The sequence below is a fragment of the Trachemys scripta genome, chromosome 1, assembly GCF_013100865.1.
Source record: "Trachemys scripta elegans isolate TJP31775 chromosome 1, CAS_Tse_1.0, whole genome shotgun sequence".
Classification (NCBI taxonomy): Eukaryota; Metazoa; Chordata; order Testudines; family Emydidae; genus Trachemys; species Trachemys scripta.
This window is the reverse complement of record NC_048298.1, coordinates 121906483-121929460: the sequence shown is the minus strand read 5'-3', so window position 1 is coordinate 121929460 and position 22978 is coordinate 121906483. Positions and strand designations below refer to the sequence as shown.

General features: G+C 42.7%; 1 protein-coding gene across 4 annotated transcripts in view; it reads right to left on the bottom strand.

Annotated features, from left to right (window-relative positions):
- PRR5 (proline rich 5) overlaps positions 1-22978 on the bottom strand; it is a 149433-nt gene that overhangs the window by 68166 nt on the left and 58289 nt on the right. For 3 of the 4 annotated variants that reach the window (XM_034783889.1, XM_034783862.1, XM_034783871.1), the window contains exon 3: positions 17350-17606. In XM_034783889.1, coding sequence (XP_034639780.1) covers positions 17350-17480 — 131 coding nt within the window. In that variant the 5' untranslated portion in view covers positions 17481-17606. The remainder of the gene's footprint in view (positions 1-17349; positions 17607-22978) is intronic. The other variant, XM_034783881.1, reaches the window with a different exon arrangement.

Below are 22978 nucleotides of genomic sequence, written 5' to 3'. Positions count from 1 at the left end.
AGGGAATGCTATTGTAGATAGCCTTTGTGCCGCTGCCCAAGAGCAGGAGGAAGTTTCCTGCACACAGTCTGGACAGTTTCATCTTCTTCCAACTATATTTGAATTTTGCAACCCAAACATGGCAGCACCGTGCTACAGCAAGAGAGCCACAAACTGAAAGTGACTCGGTTGGTTAAATTAAACTAAAGGCTGAATAAAAATGAAAGGTACTTGGTTAGTTTAATTCTCCAGATGGATACAAATGCACAATATGAACAAATAGGATTAATGCAAAATGTTAATGAGATTATTACAATTATTTCATTTTTAATAATGAAAGTAACAAGTAAAGAAATATAAAATTCTCAACTGATGTAAATTGACATAGCTCCAGGGTTTTAAATTCAACTGCAACTGTCTCAGTTTATCTTTAAAAATGAAAAATACACAGAGAGTAATCACTTCCACCCCAGACAGAAAAATATGCATATACATTAGTTTTACACTGACAGAAACAAACATGTCTGAACAGCTTAGTTCCCTTTGCAGGGAGGAAAAAGGAAGGATTTTAGTAGCACACTTCGCCTTTGAGAAGTATTCTGGCCCAGTGGATAGGCCATTTAACTGTGAGTCACAAGAGCTGGGTTCTATTTCTGGATCTACCACTGTGTAACGTTGGCTAGCTTCTGGGCCCCAGTTTCCTCATATTTAGAGTGGGGGTAATACTTGCCCACTTCCATAAAGTGCTTTAAGATCAGTGGATGTAAGAGCTGAGTATTATTATAAGAGCACATGATTATTGTCGTTATGGAACAGGCTCTTCAAAATTATCACTGTTTCACTTTTCTTCCCTCTTAACCCTACCAAGCAAAAGAGGAATCTAACTACAAAGTGAAGCTCTTCCTGTTTGATTTTGCACCAGGCTAAAAGCCTCACAGCTTGTCTGAAAACACAGGGCTGAATTTTCCTCCCTAAGCTGCAGAGTGCATCTCTATTCTACATGCCAAACTCCCACTGACATTTCTGCAATAGCAATAGAGATCCACAGTGGTACTAACAGACCATCACCATGGGTCACAGAGTTGAATTTCACCCTTAGAATATCTGATGGAAAAGATTTTAGAAAACTGAAAACAACCGCACACACACACCTCCACCCTGTGTTTCTGGTTTGACCACTGACTTAGCAAGCATTGTTTTTTAGAACTCTGCAGCGGATTTTCCTTCAGGTCACACTATAGTGTCTCTGGTACAATCGAAAAATGACAAGTTTCTGAGTTCTAGAATGTAAAGTTGGGACCAAATCTGCCTATCCTAAGTGTACTAGTTTGTATTTGACAAGCTAGTAAACAAGGAGGCTCGTTGCCTCGTGAAGCAGGGCTGGATGTGGGCTATACTCATAAAGTTCCTATGAGAGAAATTTAAACATCAAAAACCCGATACAAACTAGCAGTAAAGCTCATCTGGACACATGGGAGGCAGGTTTATATAATTTTTGGAGTTGCCCAGAACGGGTCCAAGTCTGTGTCCCTCCCCTCCCCAGCCCCCACGGTTAAGGCTCTGGGAGGGAGTTTGGGTGCGGGAGGGGTTCGAGCTCTGGGATGGAGTTTGGATGCTGGGTGCAGGCTCTGGGCTGGGACAGTGGGTTGGGGTGCAGGGTGTGGGCTCTGGGAGGGAGTTTGGGTGCTGGGTGCAGGCTTTGGGCTGGGACAGGGGGTTGGGCTGCAGGAGGGGGTGTGGGAGGGTGTTTGGGGTGCTGGATACGGGCTCTGGAATGGGACAGAGGGTCGGAGTGTGGGAGGGAGTTCGGGGCATGGGGCTGGGCCAGGGATGAGGAGTTTGGGGTGCAGCAGGAAGGCTGCCCTGGGGCTGGGGCAGGGGGGCACAGAGGACTCCTTCCCCCAGCCCTCTCCCTGCTGGCGGCAGCAAACTCCAGGGGAGTGGAGGGGAGGGCAAGGGGGCCCTCCCCAGTCCCCCCAGCATGACACTCATCCAAGCTCCCCAGGTCCAACCAGAATAAGCCCTCCCTCCTCGGAGTCGACTCGGAGTCACCTACGGGAGGGAGGGGGGAAGGGCTGCCATGAGCCTCCCTCACAGGTGCACTCCCTTGTAGCCAGCAGAAGCAGCGGCTGGCAAGGGAGTGCAGCGTGCAGCTGCAGGGGCCATCTGCCCGCTGCTGAGGGCAGGCAGGGACACTCGGGGGAGGTGTGTGGGGGCAGCAAGTGGGGCCGGGGAAGAGACCCGAACATTGGTGGAGCCAGGCCCCCGGGCCCTGAATTTGCTGGAGCCTGGGCACCATGAGCCCATACAACTTGCCATCCCTGTCTGGACTTTCAGATGGGTTCAATAATACTTTTACATATCCACACTATTGTTCCAGAGTTAGAACCATGTTTGACACCACCTCCTTAGAAAGGCATAATTACCATCCAGTCCTGTAAGTAATAACTCAGTTTACAGTATATACTATGTGGAGAAAAAAACCGGCTACCTGCTTTAAAATTGTGCTTGGTTCCTTTACATGGTTGAAAAGGCTCCAGTGACAGCAGATTCTGCATCAGAAAAATGAGCCATGTTTGACAGCAGACATCAAAATCGGGTTTTGGGGATTTCTTCTTTCCCCCCAAATTAGTGTTGAAAACAGTTACTCTACTGGTGTGTACTGGGCCAACAGAGTTCAACACCTGTTTTAGCAAGTGGAGAGAGATACACGTACTACTGGAGAAAGTCTAGATAATATCTCAGATGTTTTGCTCTAATGGGTAGGGCCCTACCAAATTCACAGACCATTTTGGTCAATTTCACGGTTATAGGATTTTAAAAATCATAAATGTCATGATTTCAGCTATTTAAATCTGAAATTTCACGGTGTTGTAATTATAGGGGTCCTGACCCAAAAAACGAGTTGTAAGGGGGCTGCAAGGTTATTGTAGGGTGGGGTTGCAGTACTGCTACCCTTACTTCTGTGCTGCTGCTGGTGGCAGCACTGCCTTCAGAACTGAGCGGTGGCTGCTGGCTGGGAACCCAGCTCTGCAGAAAGAGCCGTCACCAGCGGCAGCACAGCAGTAAGGATGGCACGGTATGGTATTGCCACCTTTACTTCTGTACTGCTGCCTGCGCAGCTGGGCCCCCAGTCAGCAGCTGCCACTGTCCGGCCGCCCAGCTCTGAAAGCAGCAGTGCAGAAGTAAGGGTGGGATGGGATGGTATTGCCACCCTTACTTCTGTGCTTCTGCTGGCGGGGCGCTGTCTTCGGAGCTGGGTGCCCGGCCAACAGCCGCCGCTCTCTGGTTGCCCAGCTGTGAAGTTAGGGTAGAAGTAAGAGTGGCAATATCAGACACCTCCCCCCTAAAATAACCTTGTGACCCTTCTGCAATTCCCCTTTGGGTCAGAACCCCTAATTTGAGAAACGCTGGTCTCCCCCATTAAATCTGTATAATATGGGGTAAAAGCACACAAAAGACCAGATTTCACAGCAGGAGACCAGATTTCATGGTCTGTGATGCGTTTTTCATGACCGTGAATTTGGTAGGGCCCTACTAATAAGTATTAAGCATGGCTGACCCTGTGTAGAAGTCAGATCCACCACAAGACAAACACTTTGAGTGCAGGCTGAGGGTGAAGCACTGGGAGGAAGGAGATGTGGCAACCACTCTCAAACTCTGGTTCATTTTCATAGTAGAGAGACAGCCACAGTGTTTAACAGTGAAAAGACCTACAGCTAAACAGCTCTGGCCTCATCAGCAGGGGGAAAGAAAAATAAAAATGATGTGTTCGGGATAGTGAGCATATGATCCAGCCATGCAGAAATGCATAAACAGACCAAAACAGAAAACATCACTCTCCCTCTGCTACTCATTTGATGGCATTTTCAAGATGTTAAGTACCCCTTGTTTGAATTCTCCTCACACGTACACATTAATAATCCAATACAGTTGATCTTGGCTGGCTTGAACAGACACACTCAATTTACAATCATTGGAAAATTGGCAGCTAAATGTCCCTAGTACATAGTGAAGCGACGTGGCCACGTTTAATATTAGGAGTAATATGTGAGGTGCAATTAATGTAGTGAATAAAACCAGCACTCTCTACACGCTCTTCTGGTTCGGAAATGTACTTTGGAATGTTCCCTGACATCCTCTCGTAGAGTGGAATGACTAAAATATCTGCTACAGCTCTCCCTCTCTCTCTGGAGATCCTTTCTGAATGAGGGGGAGGGTTTACTAGCCAGACTCTCAACAGGTCTATTACTCCACAGAGGGCGCTCTCTCAAATGAAACAAGACTCTCTACATGCCCCTCCTCCACCCCAGGAGGAGTACCAGAGACAGTCTGCCAGGACTCGTCCTTGCACTAAAGAGAATACAACCTGCTCTATCCATCAAATGGAGCAGATTGCTCCCCCTGGAGTACACTGGCTTTGCTCTGTGAGCTTGGTGGGGGTCTGACCCCTTTTTTATAGTCCTGCTTCCTGGCAGGAAGCAAAAGTGAACAGTGCCAGAATGCAGGGAACACAGGGACATCTACCCTGTGCAGTGGCTCAAGGGAGAAGATTTTTGTTTGCCTCTGAGTGACAGCCTGGAGGCCACTCCTAAGCTGGGCTATTATCTGTAGACTGAGTAGCTGTTTGTGAAGTGCTCTGAGTATGAAAGTGACTGTATAAAGCAGGTATCCACAAAACCTCAATGTTCCTATTATTTGCACATGCTACTACTGGCTGATTTCCCCCACAGAGGATTAGAACGATGGAAGCAGCCTGAACTACCTGGAATTGGATTCCCTTTATTTCATTTTGGGCATTCAGTGACTACGACGAGATTTAGGACTTGTCTACACAGGGAAATGACCATCATAGTTATAGCCAAATAACTGAAGGAGGAGTAATTATTCTGGAACAAAGTCACTTTTATTCCAGAATACTGTGTCCCCACAGGGGAGTTATACCAACATGCCTACAGAGCAGTAGTTATTCCGCTTTAGCTATGACAGTCAATTTCTAGCCCGTAGGCTCCTAAATGACTAAGGCTATGTCTACACTACGGACCTTACAGCGGCACAGCTGCATCACTGTAAGGTTTCCTGTGTAGCTGCTCTCCCGCCAGCATAATTACCTCCCCACCCGACGAGCAATGTTAACTATGTTTTGCTGACAAACGTGCTAGTGTAAGCCTCTGTCACCTATTAAAATACGACCTAGACACTTTTGAAAACTTTACCCCTGTCAATATGTAAGTTGTGGTGTTTTTTCAATGTATTTTTATCATCATTTTCTTCCGGTATTATATTAATCTTTTTTAACTTCTTTATTTCTCTTCGAAAAGTTCTGCAAGCCCTAATTAAGGACACTGAACAGAATACTTAGGCTTTGTCAACACAAGAAAGCCACATCAGTTTAATTAAAGGCATGATTTTAAACCAATTTAGTTAAACAGGTAAAAAAGGCTGTGTGGGGATTCATGTCAGTTTAAGAGTGGTTTACTTGTGTTTGCGGCAATTTGTGGTCATAATTGACTTAAGCCAACCTGAAATAAATCTGGCTTAAATCAAACTATGAGTGTCCCATGGGGGTTGCATTGGCTTTCTATATTGATTTAAAATCACACTTAGTTATGTAATTCCGTTTATGTAAAATGCTGCTATACTGGGGTAATCTCAGCTCACGTTTTAACCATTCAACCTAAACTGGAAATGCTTTATAAAATGTATTCCGCAATCCCTTTTATAACATACACCTCTACCTCGATATAACGCTGTCCTCGGGAGCCAAAAAATCTTACCGCGCTATAAGTGAAACCGCATTATACTGAACTTGCTTTGATCCACCGGAGTGCGCAGCCCCGCCCCCCCAGAGCACTGCTTTACCACATTATATCCGAATTCATGTTATATCGGGTCGCATTATATCGAGGTAGCAGTGTACCTGTTTCTGAAGCATGCGCTTACGTTCACTAATATTGCCTTGAGCATCTCGCACATACATCACAAAGTTTAAATTTAAGAAAAATAAATCAACATTCCCTGCCAGGTACCGGCAGCGACTGTAGCACCTTTAGAATAGAAGATTCTGCCATCACTGTAAAGCAGCAAATTCTGAATGTTAATGTTGCCCATGCTCTGCTAAGTATCAGTACTTATTGTCATTACAGTAAAGTTCAGTCTGTGTAAGAGTAGCACAAGGACTATGCACCACTTATGTTTCACTTGGGCAATATTAGAGTATCTGCTAACTAATTAGGATAAACCATCTGTTCCATCTTGTTTTTAGCAGTGACACTCTAAGGCTATGTCTATCTACACAGTGCACCTTACAATGGCGCGGCTGTGCCATTGCAGCTGCACCACTGTAAGTCACGATGTGTGGCTGCTCTTTATCGACAAAATAAAACCACCCTCGAGGGGCGCTAGCCACACCGGCGCTTTTCATCGCTCAAAGTTTTGTCATTCAGGGGGGTGTTTTTTCACACTCCTGAGTGACAAAAGCTTTAGCGACAAAAGTGCGAGTGTAGACATAGCCTAAGTACCTTTCCCAGAACTGAGGAAGACTTCTGTGTGGCTTGAAAGTTTGTCTCTCTCACCAACTGAAGTTGGTCCAATAAATATATTATCTCACCCACCCTGTCTCTCTAATATCCTGGGACTGACACAGCTACAACTACACTGCATATACAGATGTCTGAAAGCTACGCTAACTCAGGGGTTCTCAAACTGGGGGTCGGGACCCCTCAAGGGGTCGTGAGGTTATTATATGGGGGGTCGTGAGATTTCAGCCTCCACCCCAAACCCCGCTTTGCCTCCAGCATTTATAATGGCGTTAAATATATAAAAAAGTGTTTTTAATTTATAAGGGGGGGGTCACACTCAGAGGCTTGCTATGTGAAAGGAGTCACCAGTACAAAAGTTTGAGAACCACTGCACTAACTGAATGGTAGTATAATTTTTCCACAAATCTGTTTACTTATAGCAAGAGATATGTATCCCACAATACCCTGCAAAGCTGAAGTCAGCTTTGGCACTGGAAAATACAAAATACAAAGACAAGATATGTGAATGTTCTGCACTGGTACAAGCTTGGGAGGTATTGTCACAGGCTGATAGTACCAGGAAGAAAACAAGAGATAAGAAAGGTACTGAACTAGTACAAATTGGTGGGTTAGAACTCAGTAATGTACACAGAAAGACCTCTAACTTGTAAACTGGTCTGGTATAAAGGAGGTGGTTTTGAATACATATTTCAAAGCACACCTTCTGCGTAAGGTGAACTGCATGCTGCAAGAAACAAGCTTCTCAGAAGGATTGGTGTGCTATTAACTCATTCCTTTCTGTATAATTCTGCTTTGATTTTACACAATAAATTTGGCTATGGTTGGTTATTTGGTCACTTACACTGCAAGTGTTGTCAAGCAATTGGTTATGCTTTTAGCAACAATATGAAATGTATTAAGAATACAAAATACAGGCAAACCGCATGCATCAGAAGTTTGATAATGGGATACATACAAAGCCAGACAGGCCCATGAGCCACTGGCACAATGGCACATAAGATCCTCTTTGGTTCTAGCTAATGATCTTCATGACTGTCTGCTATCTCATCCTCGCAACATGACGGCCCTCCTCACAAGCCAATGCCAAATGTTATTATCCATAGGATAGTACAAAATGCTACACACAATTTTCATTTTTGGTACTTTTTTAAGCCATTATCAAGTCTTTCAATGCACTAAACTTAGATCTATATAATATTTTGGGACTGTAAATAAAATATTTACAAGAGCAAAGCAGAGTAAGAAACCAAACCGTAGTCCCAAAAAAGACAACAAAATCCATCTGTTTCTTGAACCATCAGTGCACTTGCTGGGTACAGATAAACTCCCCAATGCTGAATAATGTTGTAACCTTCAGCCCAAATGAGAACCCACTTGTTTATACTACTGAATGTACAAGTTCAAAACAGTTTTAGTCTACTGATGCACTCTAAGTGTAGAGGTACAAAGATATGGCTTCTTCTCCCTCATACATCACAACAGCTCCTGGACTGATTCTTCTCTTTCAGAATATGAGCAATTCCCTTTAACTTCAAAGTGGCTTCATGCGTCAGGTAGTGGGAGAATGGTGTGCAAGAAAGACGTGTTGTGTGTGTGAGTACAGTAACTCCTCGCTTAATGTTGTAGTTTGGTTCCTGAAAAATGCTACTTTAAGTGAAACGATGTTAAGCGAATCCAATTTCCCCATAAGAATTAATGTAAATTGGGGGAGGCTAGGTTCCAGGGGAAAAATTTTTGCCAGAGAAAAGACATTATATACATATACAGTGTAAGTTTTAAATAATTTTAAACAAACAATTTAATACTGGACTCCCTAATGACGACTGTGAAGCTTGATTGAGGCAGGGGTGTAGTGGGGTTGGGGGGCGGGGGCGTGCCCCGCTCCGCCTGCCTGGCACCCCTTCCTGGGGAGCGGAGTCAGGACGTGGGGGCTTGCCCTGCTCTGACGGCCCGGCGTTCCAGCCGGGGAGCGGGGTTGGGGCATGGGCACTGGGTCGGGGGGTTGCCCACTCCCTGGCTGGAATACCAGGTGGGTGGAGGTGGGTAAGCCCCCGCACCCCGACCCTGCTCCCTGGCAGGAGTGCTGGGCGGGCCGAATGGGGCAAGCCAAACAATCTTATAAAACGGAACATTGCGCGACTTTAAATGAGTATGTTCTCTAATAGATCAGCAACCTAATAACGAAACAATGTTAACCGGGACGACTTTAAGTGAGGAGTTACTGTATACGCGCACGCAACATGCGAGTGGGTGTATCTGAGCAGCACACAAATTAAATAAAAAAATCCAAACATTTACTTACACTCACAGGCGCCGACTTTCAGCTTTCCCTGGGCCCCGTGGCCCCGCCCCACTCCACCACTTTCCCCAAGACCCAACCTTCACTCTGCCTCTTCCTACCCCCTCTCCGCCCCTCGCCCAAGGCTCCACACCATCCCCTCTTCCAAGTACGCCCTCCTCCGCCTCTTCCCGCTCCCACTCCTCCCCACAGCGCCTCTCGCCCACCGCTGAACAGCTGATCAGTGGTGGGAAGGAGGTACTGGGGGGATAAGGGAGGAGTTGATTGGCAGGGCCCACCGAACAGCTGATCAGCGGGTGGCTGGTGGGTGCTGAGCACCCACTATTTTTTTTTCATGGGTGCTCCAGCCCCAGAGCACCCACAGAGTTGGCACCTATGCTTACCCTGCAGGAGGTTGCAGTTTCAGAAAGACTGCACATACGTATGGATTGATGGGACAGTTCCTCAGCTGGTGTAAATCAGTGTAGCTCCACTAACTATTGCAATTTACTTCAGCTTCAAACTCACTCACACACACACACACACACAAATGCACGCACACAGTCTGTCATCAGTATGAATAAAATCCAGGCTGGTAATGACCAAGTCTTTACCATCTGATAGGCGTTTGGTGACCTATGTGACATAAGTTGATGATCTCAGTTCAGTTCGTAATGGACAAAAGTATCCACATCACAAGAAGAGCAGGAGCTGGGAAGTCTGAATTGGCTCCTCCAGTTGTTGTTGGGCCATGGCTAGTTAAAGGAGATCTGCACTCCCTCTGCATAGCCATTTGATCTCATGTCTCCCCTGCTCCCTGCTCTCTCCTACTTCTGAAAAGACAGACGATTCATTGGGTGAACTTCTCTTCATCCAGTCCCCCACCTGACACTCCTATGCCATGACAGCTAGGATGGAGGGCTGGATTCCCACCCCAGAGGAGTGCTGGATGTGGGCAGAGGGCAAAGAATATAGCAGGGATAGGCAACCTATGGCACACGTGCCAAAAACGGCACATGAGCTGATTTTCAGTGGCACTCACACTGCCCGGGTCCTGGCCACTGGTCTGGGGGGGCTCTGCATTTTAATTTAATTTTAAATTAAGTTTCTTAAACATTTTAAAACCCTTATTTACTTTACATACAACAATAGTTTAGTTATATATTATAGACTTATAGAAAGAGACCTTCTAAAAACGTTAAAATGTAATACTGGCACACAAAACCTTAAATTAGAGTGAATAAATGAAGACTCAGCACACCACTTCTGAAAGATTGCCAACCCTTGGAATAGAGGACCAGTAATGTGTCCAGAACTGTGGGGGGTATTAGGGGGTCGGAGGATTGAGGATTCCAGTTACCTAAGAGAAGAGTAGAAATTTGTAACGTGTCCAAGTCAAGACTGCAGTAGAGGAGTAGACATCCTGAGTCCCTAAAAAGCTTAAGCTATTTTCATGACAGGGCTGAATCGGCAGCAAGCAGCTTGTTTTTCATAACTGCAGCAAGAACTGAAAGCCTCCCAGTGTTATATGTGGAGCTCTGTAAATTAGTGTGGTAGCGTAGCACTGTCTAATCTGGGTACACTAGGAGGACTGCGTTCTATCTCTCTTCAACTGCTAGCTGGCTTCTGTGAAGTACCAGACTAATTAGCCTAAGTCACTGTTTCCTCAAACTGTGAGTCATGATGAGCCACCAATGGTTTAAAGAGCCCTTCCTGTATCTGCAGAATCAAACAGTTTGTGAATCCAGAAGTGGGAGATGGGAGAGAGGGTTGAGAAAAAAGGTAGGTCAGTAAGCGGGGCTCTTTCTTAGGACAAGTCTATACTTTAGATGTTATATCGACATAGCTATGGAACTCAGGGTGTGAAAAATTCACAGTCCTGAGCACCACAATTATGCTGACCTAACCCCTGAAATAGACATGCAAGGCTGACAATGTTTCCATCAACTTAACCACTACCATCTGGAGAGGCAGATTACCTACTGTGACAGAAAAACCTCTTCCTACGGTGCTACAGAGGCTTAGCTACAGAGCTGTAGCTTTGCTACTGTAGCACCTATAGTATAGACTTCGTCACACAAAATGAATGAAAAGGCTGGAGAACACCAAATCTAGACTACTCATTGGGTTTAATAGGTGGATATGCAATGCAGGTAAGCATGCAAGTAACAAGACAGAAATGTACTTGTTACTGGTTTCCCTGTAGTTTGGAGATTACATTCTATGCTGAAAATACAAATATTTCCCCTAATGCCCTGGCCTTTGTTAAAATATAAAAAACACAATCTGAAGCTGACCTACACACAAAAGTATATGCATGTGTAAAAAGATACTGTACTATAAGAAATGAAACTTGAACAAAGGTGAATGTAAAGATAGTGTAACATGGCTCTCCAAAGCTGTCCACCTGTCACTTTTTCAAGATAAGCTCTTGTGATAATTTAAAATTATTTGTATCCAAAACAAAAGACTAATCAAGCATTTCCTGAGAATTAACACATTCAAACACACCATGGCAGTGAAGACCTATCACAAAAGCCAAAGAAGCAGCATGGCTGTGAGCTGCTGAAGATAGGAATGTTTCTGACAGGAAGCCCATGCTGGCCTGTTTGGGAGACTTGCCAAAGGCTGCACTGATCTCTCATATTTATACATCCCACAGTTACCACAGACTGCAGTAGAATGCCAAAAGAACACTAACTGAAAGGGAGAATGAACTCGCAAGAACAACGGTAAAATCAGCTGAGTGGACGTTCCACCTCACACTTGGAGAACACCTATGTTCTTCTGTTTGCCCAATCAATTTCCTCAGAAAGGCAAGGGCATGGCACTTTGTATTCTATAACTAGGGATGAACTAATCTCTTATTAAACAAGAGCAGGGTCGGCTTCCGGCTTCCCCAACACTATGTCTTAAAGTAAAGGGACCCCAAAGAGGTTAAAAGTATCGTTCTAGCCTATTCACTGTTTGATTCTCTGCGGAGGCTCCTAACCCGCACTGTAATTAGCACCAAGGTAGAAGGGGTGTTTTTTTAAAAGATATGGACTCCTGGCCACTGTGTAACTAGCCTGAGACCAAACAAACTCATTGCACATGGGCTGTTGAATGGCTCTCTGACAGGACAGGATTTATTCTCAGAGTTATTGAGCACCCACAGCTGCTCACTGATTCAATAGGTGTTATGGGTGCTCAGCAAATCTGAAAGTATCATCCTAAATCTGTAATTCGTATTGTTTTAAAACCAGATGTAGTTAAGATTAAACACCTCTCTTTCCAATGAGCAAAAGTTGTACGTCGAGCTGAGGAACTACTGCAAACCTGGGCTCAAAAAAAAAGAGCTGGTCAGGAATTTTTCCTATGAATTATGTTTTTGTTGAAAAATGCCAATTCATCATAAGTGAAACTGTCTGTACAACAGGGTCGGGTTTACCAAATTTTCTGACTGGAAAAAAGGTTGAGATATTTCTGGTATTACACAACTTTTTGTTTAAAAATTTAAACTAATTGGTCTGGGGGAAAAAGTGAATCAAAGAAAAAACAGCCAAACCGAAAATGAAATATATACAAATTATCAAAACAAAACATTTTGATTGCCTCAAAATAAAACTGATTTTTCAGGTTTTGAATATTTTCAAGATTTCGAGTTTTCATCCTGATTCATTATAGGAAAAAATGTCTAACTCTTGAAAATATTCACGGGAAAACTATTTCTCATCCAGCTCTATTGATTAACTTTAGTTTGAAATTTGACCACCTGTTCATTTTGACCACCATCCTTTTCACTTGATATTTCCAAACAAAGGTGTGTAAATGTGTTTTTGTTTGTGCACATTTTTAGGAAATTGCTAGTCTGTAAATAAATACTGAACTCATATGCAAAGAAGGGTATGTGAGAGTACACCCAAGTATTTGGTAATTGCTATTTGTAATTCTCCTATTCAAAAAGTTCCAGTCAAACAATCAGTGAACAGAAACTGTACCATGTGAATCTCACTAAAAGTCAAGGGAATTTAAACTTCTAAGTGCCTAAATCACTTCTGAGCATCTAAGTCACTTTGGTACTTCTGAAAATTGTTCCCAAAGTGAACAATTTGCAAACACCCATAGACTGAAATTAAGTTGTTTGTCAAACATTTAATGAAAATAAATAAATGTACTAAAACACAAAGTCTTCAAAGTGCTTTACAACCATTCATTCATTAACTGCATCAACTGTAAACCCAGTTGTGAGGGAGATGAACATTATTATCCCTCTTTTGCAGATAGGGAAATTGAGGCACAGAGGGTTAAGTAGCTTCCCCGAAGTGTAACAAAAAGAGTTAGTGTCGGAGTCAGGAGTAAAAGTAAGGGGTTTTTGGCTCCCATTTGTTCCTGTGTTCAAACCAAACTCTCTCTCAAAAGTGGATCCCATTGAGAAGGTCTGGGAAGAAGGAGCTAAATCAATACAAATACTGTATCTCTGAATAATTAGCCAATGTGGGAAAGGGAAAAATGTCCTAACAAAAGTGAAAGCTCAGTACTTTCAGATTTAAAACATTTCAAAGTTTCTTTCATTAGGAAAGCCCTGCTGTAATCTGAAAAAACAGGGATTTTTAATTCAAGATGAAACATTGCGCCTTCCACTGAGCACTACTTAATGGCAAGCTACTCTGCATACTTTATTACTGCAAAAACTAATTCAGATTGTTCCTAATCATGTTTCTCATCTTGGATTTACCGTTGATTTCATTATTGTAAGAAACATCTCCTCCTCCTCCTTATATTTTAGCTTATTTTATTCACTACCTCCTACTTCTTCATTTTCCCTTTTTTCCCTAACACCAAGGAGAATATATGTTCATTTCACTATAGGCTTTTCCATGGCAGAACCCAGCCAGTATTAACCACTGATTAGGCAGTCAGTGCCAGCTCAGTCAAAGAAAACCTCTCTTTGGATTTCCTTTGCCCTCAGAGGGGCCCCCTTGGCTATCAGATTATAAAGATTATAAACCTTGGGTTTCTCAGTCCAATCGGTTTAGTCAGTATTCAGCCCTATTTACTGCTGCAGCAGCAAATAAGCAGTTGAAGACAATGCCTGTAAAGGAACCTAAGTTATTTTAATCTAATGCAAATTTTGTGAGCTCTAATGAAGTTGTATTGTTCAATTATGCTGCTTCTAGTTGCTAGTGAACATGCGCTGGCTGGTGAGTCGGTACGCACTGCTTTTGAGGTTCATTGAAAAGCAGAAGACTTAATGAAGGAAACTTTGCCGGACAGCTCATTTTGGCACATGAAGTAGCCACAACTCTACTTCTAGAGGGGGCAGCATGGGCTCAAAAGTGTGTGACACAGCCAGAAAAAGGTGTGTGGTGAGGCTGACCAGAAAGAGCACTGACTTGAGTGGCTCTCTTCTAAAGCTTTCACTGGCAAAGCTTATAGGGCAGAGATTCTCAAATCTCCCCCCCAGGGGGTCGCCAGGTTATTACCTGGTGGGTCGCGAGCTGTCAGCCTCCACCCCAAACCCCGCTTTGCCTCCAGCATTTATAATGGTGTTAAATATATAAAAAAAAGTGTTTTTAATTTATTAGGGGGGTCACACTCAGAGGCTTGCTGTGTGAAAGGGGTCACCAGTACAACAGTTTGAGAACTACTGTTATAGGGAACCTTGGGAAAATGAAATGTGGCCTCCCACAGTACTCTGACACAGGGCAGAGACAGGGTCATTGCCTGTCCTCCCGAAGGATGAGTATCCTCTCATGAGCAATGGGCTTGGCTGGAGCAGAGGCATTCTGAGGGGTTGTATTTCACACCTCCTCACATCAGCTTTACTGAATCAGGCTCAAAGCCTCTTGCAAACACACACCCACAAACCGCCACCCAAGCACAGCTGCCAAAATTAAGGGGAAAATGGCAACTAATATTTAAACATAATAGATTCTGGCTTGATGAGAATGGAAGGCATTTCTGGTGCTTCTTATCACTCCCCTGATTAGCAAGAATGTTTAATAGTACACTGATTGAAATAGCAGAAATCGTTCTCCTATAAGGAAGGCAGTACATAAGCCAAAGGATAATGTTTGAGGACAGTACTTAGAAATGTTTTTGTTAACAAGCCACTTTTGTTTTACAGAAAACAACCAAACCAAACCCAAGGAACCAAACAAAAACAAAACAAAACACATGCATGGCAAAGGTTTTCAAAAGTGACCAGTGATTCCGGGTGAACCAACGCTTAGGTGCCCAACCGGAGACGCCTTAAAAAAGTTCCTGAGTCCTGCATTTCAGAGAGTGCTGCACACCTGCACTCTGAAAATCAGGCCCCTTTTTAAAGTTGGGCACCTAAAGTTAGGTTGGTCACCTAAACTTTGAGTCACCCAAAGTCAAGGGTCACTTTTCAAAATCTTGCACTTTTTTTGTGTCACATCTGAAAATCTTAACCAGATTTCAGATAATTGTTTCAAAGTATGAATAGCTAACCCATTATTGAAGCCTCAATTGTCCGGAGATGAAATGATGAAGATAAATTTTAGAGAGTGTGTAGAGTATCTGCTAAGGTACTGAGATCCTTAAAGCCAAGACAGGATATGAGCTGCATTAAGTTGCAAGAAAGAGCTACGTTTATCCCCTTGTTTTGCTGCAGAGAGGGCCTTCAATTATTTACTATGAAATACAGAGCCTGCACTTAGGCTGCAGTCTCTAAAAATCAGTTTTGTAATATTTATCATGACTTCAAAGCACATTGGCACACATACACTGATGCTCACTCTGTTTGCAAAATTAAGCAGTGTGGGTCTTATAAAGCAGCAGCTCCGCTGGCTTCTCCAAAGGGATTTCAAAGATGCGTGCTATGGAAGTTCAGTGTGCCAGTGTATTCACAGTGAAGGGAAAGATGACCTCGTGGCAAAAAGGAAAGGTCAGTCACCGAGTTCACAAACCAGTAAAGAGATTGCTCACACATGCATGGTTTAAACAATACGTGATGCGTGATTAATTAAATGCACAGAAGATCTAACAAGTCTCCCACAGACAGATGGGAAATACCCATTGATCTTAACTGTCCCCACCTTTTCCAAATTCAAAAATAAATAAATAACCCGCTCTTATCTGACCAGTTCTTGGACTGTGTTTTGCACCAACAGTAGAGACAGCGAATGTGAACAGTGCTCATGCAGCACTTTTCTCAGTGCTCGTGCAACAAGCACCATGAGACCCCTTCCATACCGTCCCCTAAACCCTCCTTATCCCACTATGCCAGGCAGCCACCCCCTCTCCGTTCAAATCCCTCTTGAAAACTCGCTTCTCCCAGGAGGCCCATAAATGCTAATCTCGGCCAGTGAAAGCTGTCAGCACACCATTATGAAAAAGTTCTGAGGACCCTATTCTGTCACCCTGACTCACACCGAGCAGCCTTTACTCTGCGAGCAGCCTTACTGATTCCCGTGGGACTAGTAGCCAAGTGAAGTACTACTCAACACAAGTAAGGGTGGCAAATCTTGAATTAGCACCGTCATCTGGATCTCCCCGTGCATACTTGTATTATTTAAGCTGCAAACTTCTCAGGGCTGGGACAGTGTCTCCGTTGTGTCTTGTATTGTTATAATGCCTAACAAGCTGCTCGTACTTAAAGAATTGATATGAAACAAATAAATAAATAATGGCACAGTCATAGTGATAGATGATGTGGTTTCTTGGAATCTTTTTTGCATAATGGCACAATCCTACTAGGAAATTTGTTCTCCTGGCCACTCCAGCGATTTCTCTCTTGCTGTAAATATATCTCAGTGCTTTTTAAAAATATCTATCAGTAACATTTTCCAAAGCGCCTAAGTCCCATTTTCAAAAAATGGACTTAAGGCCAGCTTTTTTAAAGGTGTTTAGGCACCCTGATATTAATGGGAGTTAGGCACCTAAATACTTTTTTAAATCAATGCCTTGGGCACCTAGCAGTCAATGTCTCAATTAAAGTCAATGGGACTTAGGCTCTTAAATGCCTAAGTCACTCACTTTGGAAAATGTTCCCCTAAGTTACTTGAAAATGTTCCACTATCTATTTTGACAAACAGTGATAGACATAGAAATCATACACAGAAAAAAGTAAGCCTGATGGATTATTTTTCCCCCTTCCAAAACATACAGAAAGCACAGCAAAGCAGAATATACACAGACACACTTTTAAACAAAACCAAATCAACCTTGAACTAAAATGTCTAGCAAGATATAAGAACATATTTGTATGTTGGTGCTTTGCAAAAGTTCCTGCCTGTCAGAATGAAGCATAGGTTGAACCATCTTCAGGAGGGCAAGGCTTATTTTTCTGTCAGCATTCAGAGAAATGTTAATAGCAGCCTCAAAGAGTTGCTCCTGTCTGTTACTAAACATGTCTCTGGTTACATGTAATACATTAATGCAAAAGCCAATGTGTTGTTACGTTCCTGAAATAAAGCACTGTTAGGAACAAACTATCCCAGACTGCAAAAAAGAGAGAGATTGTAATTGTGGAATTAAGCATGCCAGCTGCTGTCGGAGAGCTTAGAAGCGCCAGGTGAGGAAGTGCATTGAGCAAGACCTTACCTGTTCCAGGTAGCATTGGAGCAGGCCCGTCGCTGCTGGGTCCCCCGCTCATCCAAGGCTGCCTGCTCTCTCTTGCCCAGATCACTGAGGCTGGGCGAACTCATGAACTTCAACCTGCGAAGAGTCCTCATGGTCAAATGTGTGTTTGTGCGTGGCAGCTACAGATACACCATCCTTTTTACACACACACACACGCAGCTGGAGCAGCAGCAGCAGCAATGCGAGCAGTTCTCTCCGTTTGTTGTTCAAAAAAGAAACTTAAAAAAAAAAGAAGAGAGAACCAGTCTCTACAGAGCACACCTCTGCCAGCAAGAAAACAAACCTTTAATCAGATCAACTGTGACGTCATAAACTGTGGTTAATAATTTCTCCAGTCCTTTTAAAAAATTAAAGCCAAACTTCTTGCTGCTGCTTTAACAGTTTGCTGGGGCCCCTTTTAACCAGCAGCTGCCCAAAGTGGAAAGATTTCCCCTTCCCCCGTCCCGGTGCACCAAAAATGAAGAGTCTCATTCAACATGCTGCATGCTCCACCTGTCATGGGAATTGCTGCTTTCATCAGTCAACTGGTTTTTTGAGTTTTTTTTCCCCCAGCCCTCTCTCTTCACTCATAACTGGAAATGAAATCAGAGGGCAACGGAAAAAAACAACAACCAACCAATACTGACGCACCGAAACTTTATTGGAAAGTTTCATAACTGCCTATGTCCCGCCACGTTACGACACTCACACACACACACACACACACACACACATTCACATACGCGCGCACACACACACACGGCACAAACCTACTGTTTGCCTCAGAGGCTGTTTAAACTGAAAGCGTCTGATAAGCCACAAGAGTGAGAGTATTAAAAAAAAAGAAAGAAAAATGAATACAGACTAAAAAGTAGAAGCTGGTGCTTTCATTTTGAGGAACTTCAGAGGTTAAATAGAGTGAACAAGAGGATTAACTATTTGGGATTTATTAATGTTTTTTAATTGAAATAACAGCTTCACAATCCGGGGCACGTCTAGTCTCAACAAAAGCCCCAGCTCAGTTATCTTCAAAGGGAAGAACATCCTGCTCTCTCTGACACTGTAATATTTATAAAAAGAACAGGAGTACTTGTGGCACCTTAGAGACTAACAAATAAGGTGCCACAAGTACTCCTGTTCTTTTTGCAGATACAGACTAACACGGCTGCTACTCTGAAACCTGTAATATTTATGAAAATGATGGTGGAAGATTCTAGCCAATGTTTGACTTGTTGCACCAAGATTCTGTTTCAAATCACAAATGTTTTCCTTATCAATTAAGTACTGACCGACCTTTGTAACGAGATTTCTAAAAAGAGAATAGCTTGTAATATAGCATCAGGTTGGACATGCATCAGGGGAGCATTACACAACACTTGGGGCCAGATTCATATTAGTAACAGATTACTCAGCAAACAGCCCAACTTAAACCAAAAGGACTACTCGCAGAGTAAGAGACTATTCAGCATAACGGTATCATAATTTGGACCTTCTTGTAGGATAAAATTGCACAGAACATTTATAATTATTTGTTTCATTTGTTTTTCTTGTATATGAAAGTCAGCTGCCTAGATCTGTGAATATATTTTGAGTATATGTAAGCTTGGAAAGATTTGATTTTTATTAGCAAATGTCAGTAAACATCAATTTCACCATACACACGCAAACTGATGAAAAAATATTTCCATCGATACTTATCAAATTGTACAGGAGAAAGAAAAATGCTACTTGAGAACTTATTAGAGTTTGATTTAAGGATATTTACTTTGTATATTTTGACATGCGATGTTGACAATCTGTGTTTTAATGGTTACAAACATTAACTTTTTGAATCTCAATGACTACGGTCATTAAATAATTATTGCATGACCTGCCCTTTGTCTGATGCTCCCCCCATAATTTCCTACAACTGTAAACAATAAAAAGAGAAAAAATGCTTAAAAATAAACAGATATTATCCTTCAAATTCTGCCACGCCTAAGTATATGTATGTCCTTAATAACAAATTAATATAAATTAGAGGAGTGAAAACAGATTTTGAAATTCATAGATGCCTTATCTGAATCAATAATTTGTAAGCATTGTCAAAATCTGAATTTATTTATTTATTATCTCTTCCCCCCCCCCCCCCCCCCCCACCCCACAGCCTGAAATTTGGCTCAGCTCTTTGCATATTGTTTGGGCGGGAGGGGGCGTTGATCAGATCACACAGAGGAAAAAAAAAACACATTTTATCTTGGGCTAATATTAACAGTCAAGTGAAGACTGGGTTTAATTTTCTGTTGGCTCCCCCTCCCACCCAAAAACTTGAAGTATGGGAGATGAGCATCATAATGTATGAAATATGAAAAATTCATTTTTAAGATAAAGATCTGAATCTAACCCACCTCTGTACAAACTTGGTTATTTCTACTCTGTTCCAAATGTTTAAACCCCTCAAACAAAACAAACAAACAACAATCCACTATGTATAAGGCAGCAAAGAGAAAACACACACAACAGTATATCACTGTATTCTAAACAATGAGGTAGCTTCTACAGCATACAAATCAGTGACCTAAAACAGATATAGTAGAACCCTGTTTGTTCAAATAGGTTGGACATTTAATTTAACTGGATGAACAAAGGGGGAAATTGGGGAACATAATTTGTATTAAGGAGAGTTTTTCTGGTGAGGTGGTTCAGCTAAGCAAGGATTTACTCTGTTTAATTAAATGACTAGCTGATAACCCGGTTAATCTGTGCTAATGTAATTCTGTCTTGTTTCGTTTCTAGTCTCCTGTGGAGGAAACATTTACTGCTTCTCACCTGTTGTGAACTTGATAGGTTTTACAAAATGTGGATTAAATCTTTCTTCAAAAAGAAGAACAGGAGTACTTGTGGCACCTTAAATTAAATCTTTCTTGAAATTTTAGTTCCTTCTCCTTTCTTGACAGCACAGGAAAGCTTGCAACTACACATTGGTTATGCCTGTATATTAACAATTCTCTTAATGCAATGATCATTTTTAAACTCCTCTCTTAATTGCTCTTCTTCCTTTGAATGCTCCACTTGCTCACTTGAGTACTCTCAGTGCTTGTGATATGTTTTCAACTGCCCATAGGAAGTGCTGCTGAAAAAAAAAAAAGCAGCATACTAAACCTTGGAACCTTGCTAACAGAAGGAAAAAAGCTCTCTCATTCTGTCACTTCAAATTCCACATCAATAGCTGAACTGCACTCACTTCTTTCCAACAGTCTCAATAACTGGCCTCTGCTTTTGACTACTACATTCAAAGTCTGTGTTACACACAAAACAAACCACAAGGGATGAGAATCATTTCTACTTCCACTACAGTTTTCTCTGTTCAGTAGAAGTGGGCAGGGTTTGTTTACCCAATTTCTCCCTCCCACTAACGTGGAATCTATGCCTCCACCTGATCAAATGTTGATTTACAGATAAGCTACTTTGCTTTCAATGAAGATTGCCTACATTCATAACAACAGAAAGGTATTTAGAATTTACACTGCACCTTTCATTCACAGAGCTCAATCCCTTTATAAGCATGAACTAAGGGCTTGTCTACCTGGTGAAGCCAGAGTAGCTAGTGTGCTTTAAATTGGCCTCCTACTTCACTTCTCATTAACAGCCCCATGTAGACAAGTCCTAATTCAGCCTGAAACCACTGGGAATTAAGCAAAATTTATTATACCCATTTAAAATGAAGCATACGGGGAAAGCCCTAGATCACACAGTGAGCCAGAGCAGACTTGTGAATAGAACACAAGAGTTCAAATTCCCAGCCCCAGACTCTAACCGCTGGCTGCTAGGCCATGATGCTCGGAAAAGCATAGTGCTGCCTGGCGTAAGGGGCAAAGAGGAAAGAAGGGATGGATAAGAGAAGGGGGAGGAGCAACAGTGCTCCCTGACTGACTTTGGCTGCATCTACTCTTAAACAGTGGTGTGTAGACTACAGGGACTACACATGTACTTTGCAAGGCTCTAGCAGCAGCGAAAGGGTCGTGCAGTGGGCAAACGCTTTGGCAGCAGGCCTTTCCCTGCTGCCAGGGACTTTCCCCACTGCTTCCACCCTGGCAGAGCCTTTCCTCACTGCTGGATCCTTTCTCTGCCATGCGGAAAGGCTCCGGCAGCAGGACACTACGCTGCTAAAAATAGCAGCACAGAGGTGGGAGGCACTGCCTGTAGAGAGCCACGCAGAAGCTCTCTGGGCATTCAGGTGTGTAGGACGCTTTACTCACCTAAGCCGTACCTCTCAGTCTATACTATTTATACACATGCTAGCTGGGTGTGCGGTGTCTCTACACTATATGCTGCTGTAAGTATAGGCATAACCTTTGAGAGATAAAAGCTGCCATTGCTCTGCAACCTCTTACTAAAAGAGCGGCCCCTAAACACCACTCACTTCAGAATAAAGGGTTTAAATAGCAGGGACTTTCTGAAGGCTTAAGTATTGCACAAGTTTTTGGGATGAGATCACCAAAAACAACTAGTGACACAGGAAAGGGAGGGGAGTTGCCATGACTCCATAATGAATAATTAATGAATCTTAAATAAGGCACTTATATAGAGTCAAGCCCCCCCCAAGTACTTTACAGACATGAATTAATTCAATCCTAGCACACAGCCATGAAGCAGATAAGTATTACTGTCCCGTTTTAACTCACATGGGACTGTAGCCTAAAAGTTAAATGACTTGACCAATACCACACAGTGAGATGGTAGCAGAGCAGGAACAGACCCTTTGAGTCCAGTCTCCTATGCTAACTACTATACACAACAATGCCACTCAGCCATTCTTCAGGATCTGATCTTTGGAAACCTATTCTTCCCTCCTGGAGGACCCAATCAGTGACTATGCATGGGTGGATTCCACAGCTTACACAAAACCCTAATGAAGTCAATGGGACTTGGTATGGGTGCAGGGGTCTGTTCACAATGAGTCACTTGCAGGACCAGGATTTAAAAAGACCACAACTTTGATATAGAGTAATGATAGTTATGTGAGTTTATTGAAGGGAGACTAGTCTCCCAATACACATGGACAGTCCTAGGTGGTGGCACTGTTGTTGCAGTCCAGTGCCAGGGCCCTGCATGGAAAATAGTTTAAAAAAAATAATTTAAGTAGAATCGTAAATTGTATCTATTCTTACTAGAATATGTTACTTTGAATGCTGTATTTTAATTATTATGGTATTGCCAATCCCAAGGATTCAAAAATCTTGAGTCAGGTTCCCCCCCTCCCCAAAAAATCATGAGATTAGTTTAAAAATAATAAATATTGGATTCTTTTCATTTGCCTTCTAGCTTTTGAGATTTTCGGGTACAATTGAGTCACATTTTCGAGCTTTTCTGAACAACCAAGTGGGCCAGAAACATATTTAAAAAAAAAAAAAAAAAAGCAAGCTGAGATTTTCATATTATTCACATGACTCCAGGAGCGGGGGCTTTAATAAACACTCCAAATATCAGAAGACTCACAATGAAATAAAGCAAGCTGGCAACAGTGTTGGGCCAAATTATCCCCTCGGTTCCACGCATGCCACCACCCTGACAACAAAATGAACACAGCAGTGATATTGATGAATGTATGGGAACATAACTCAGAACAGAA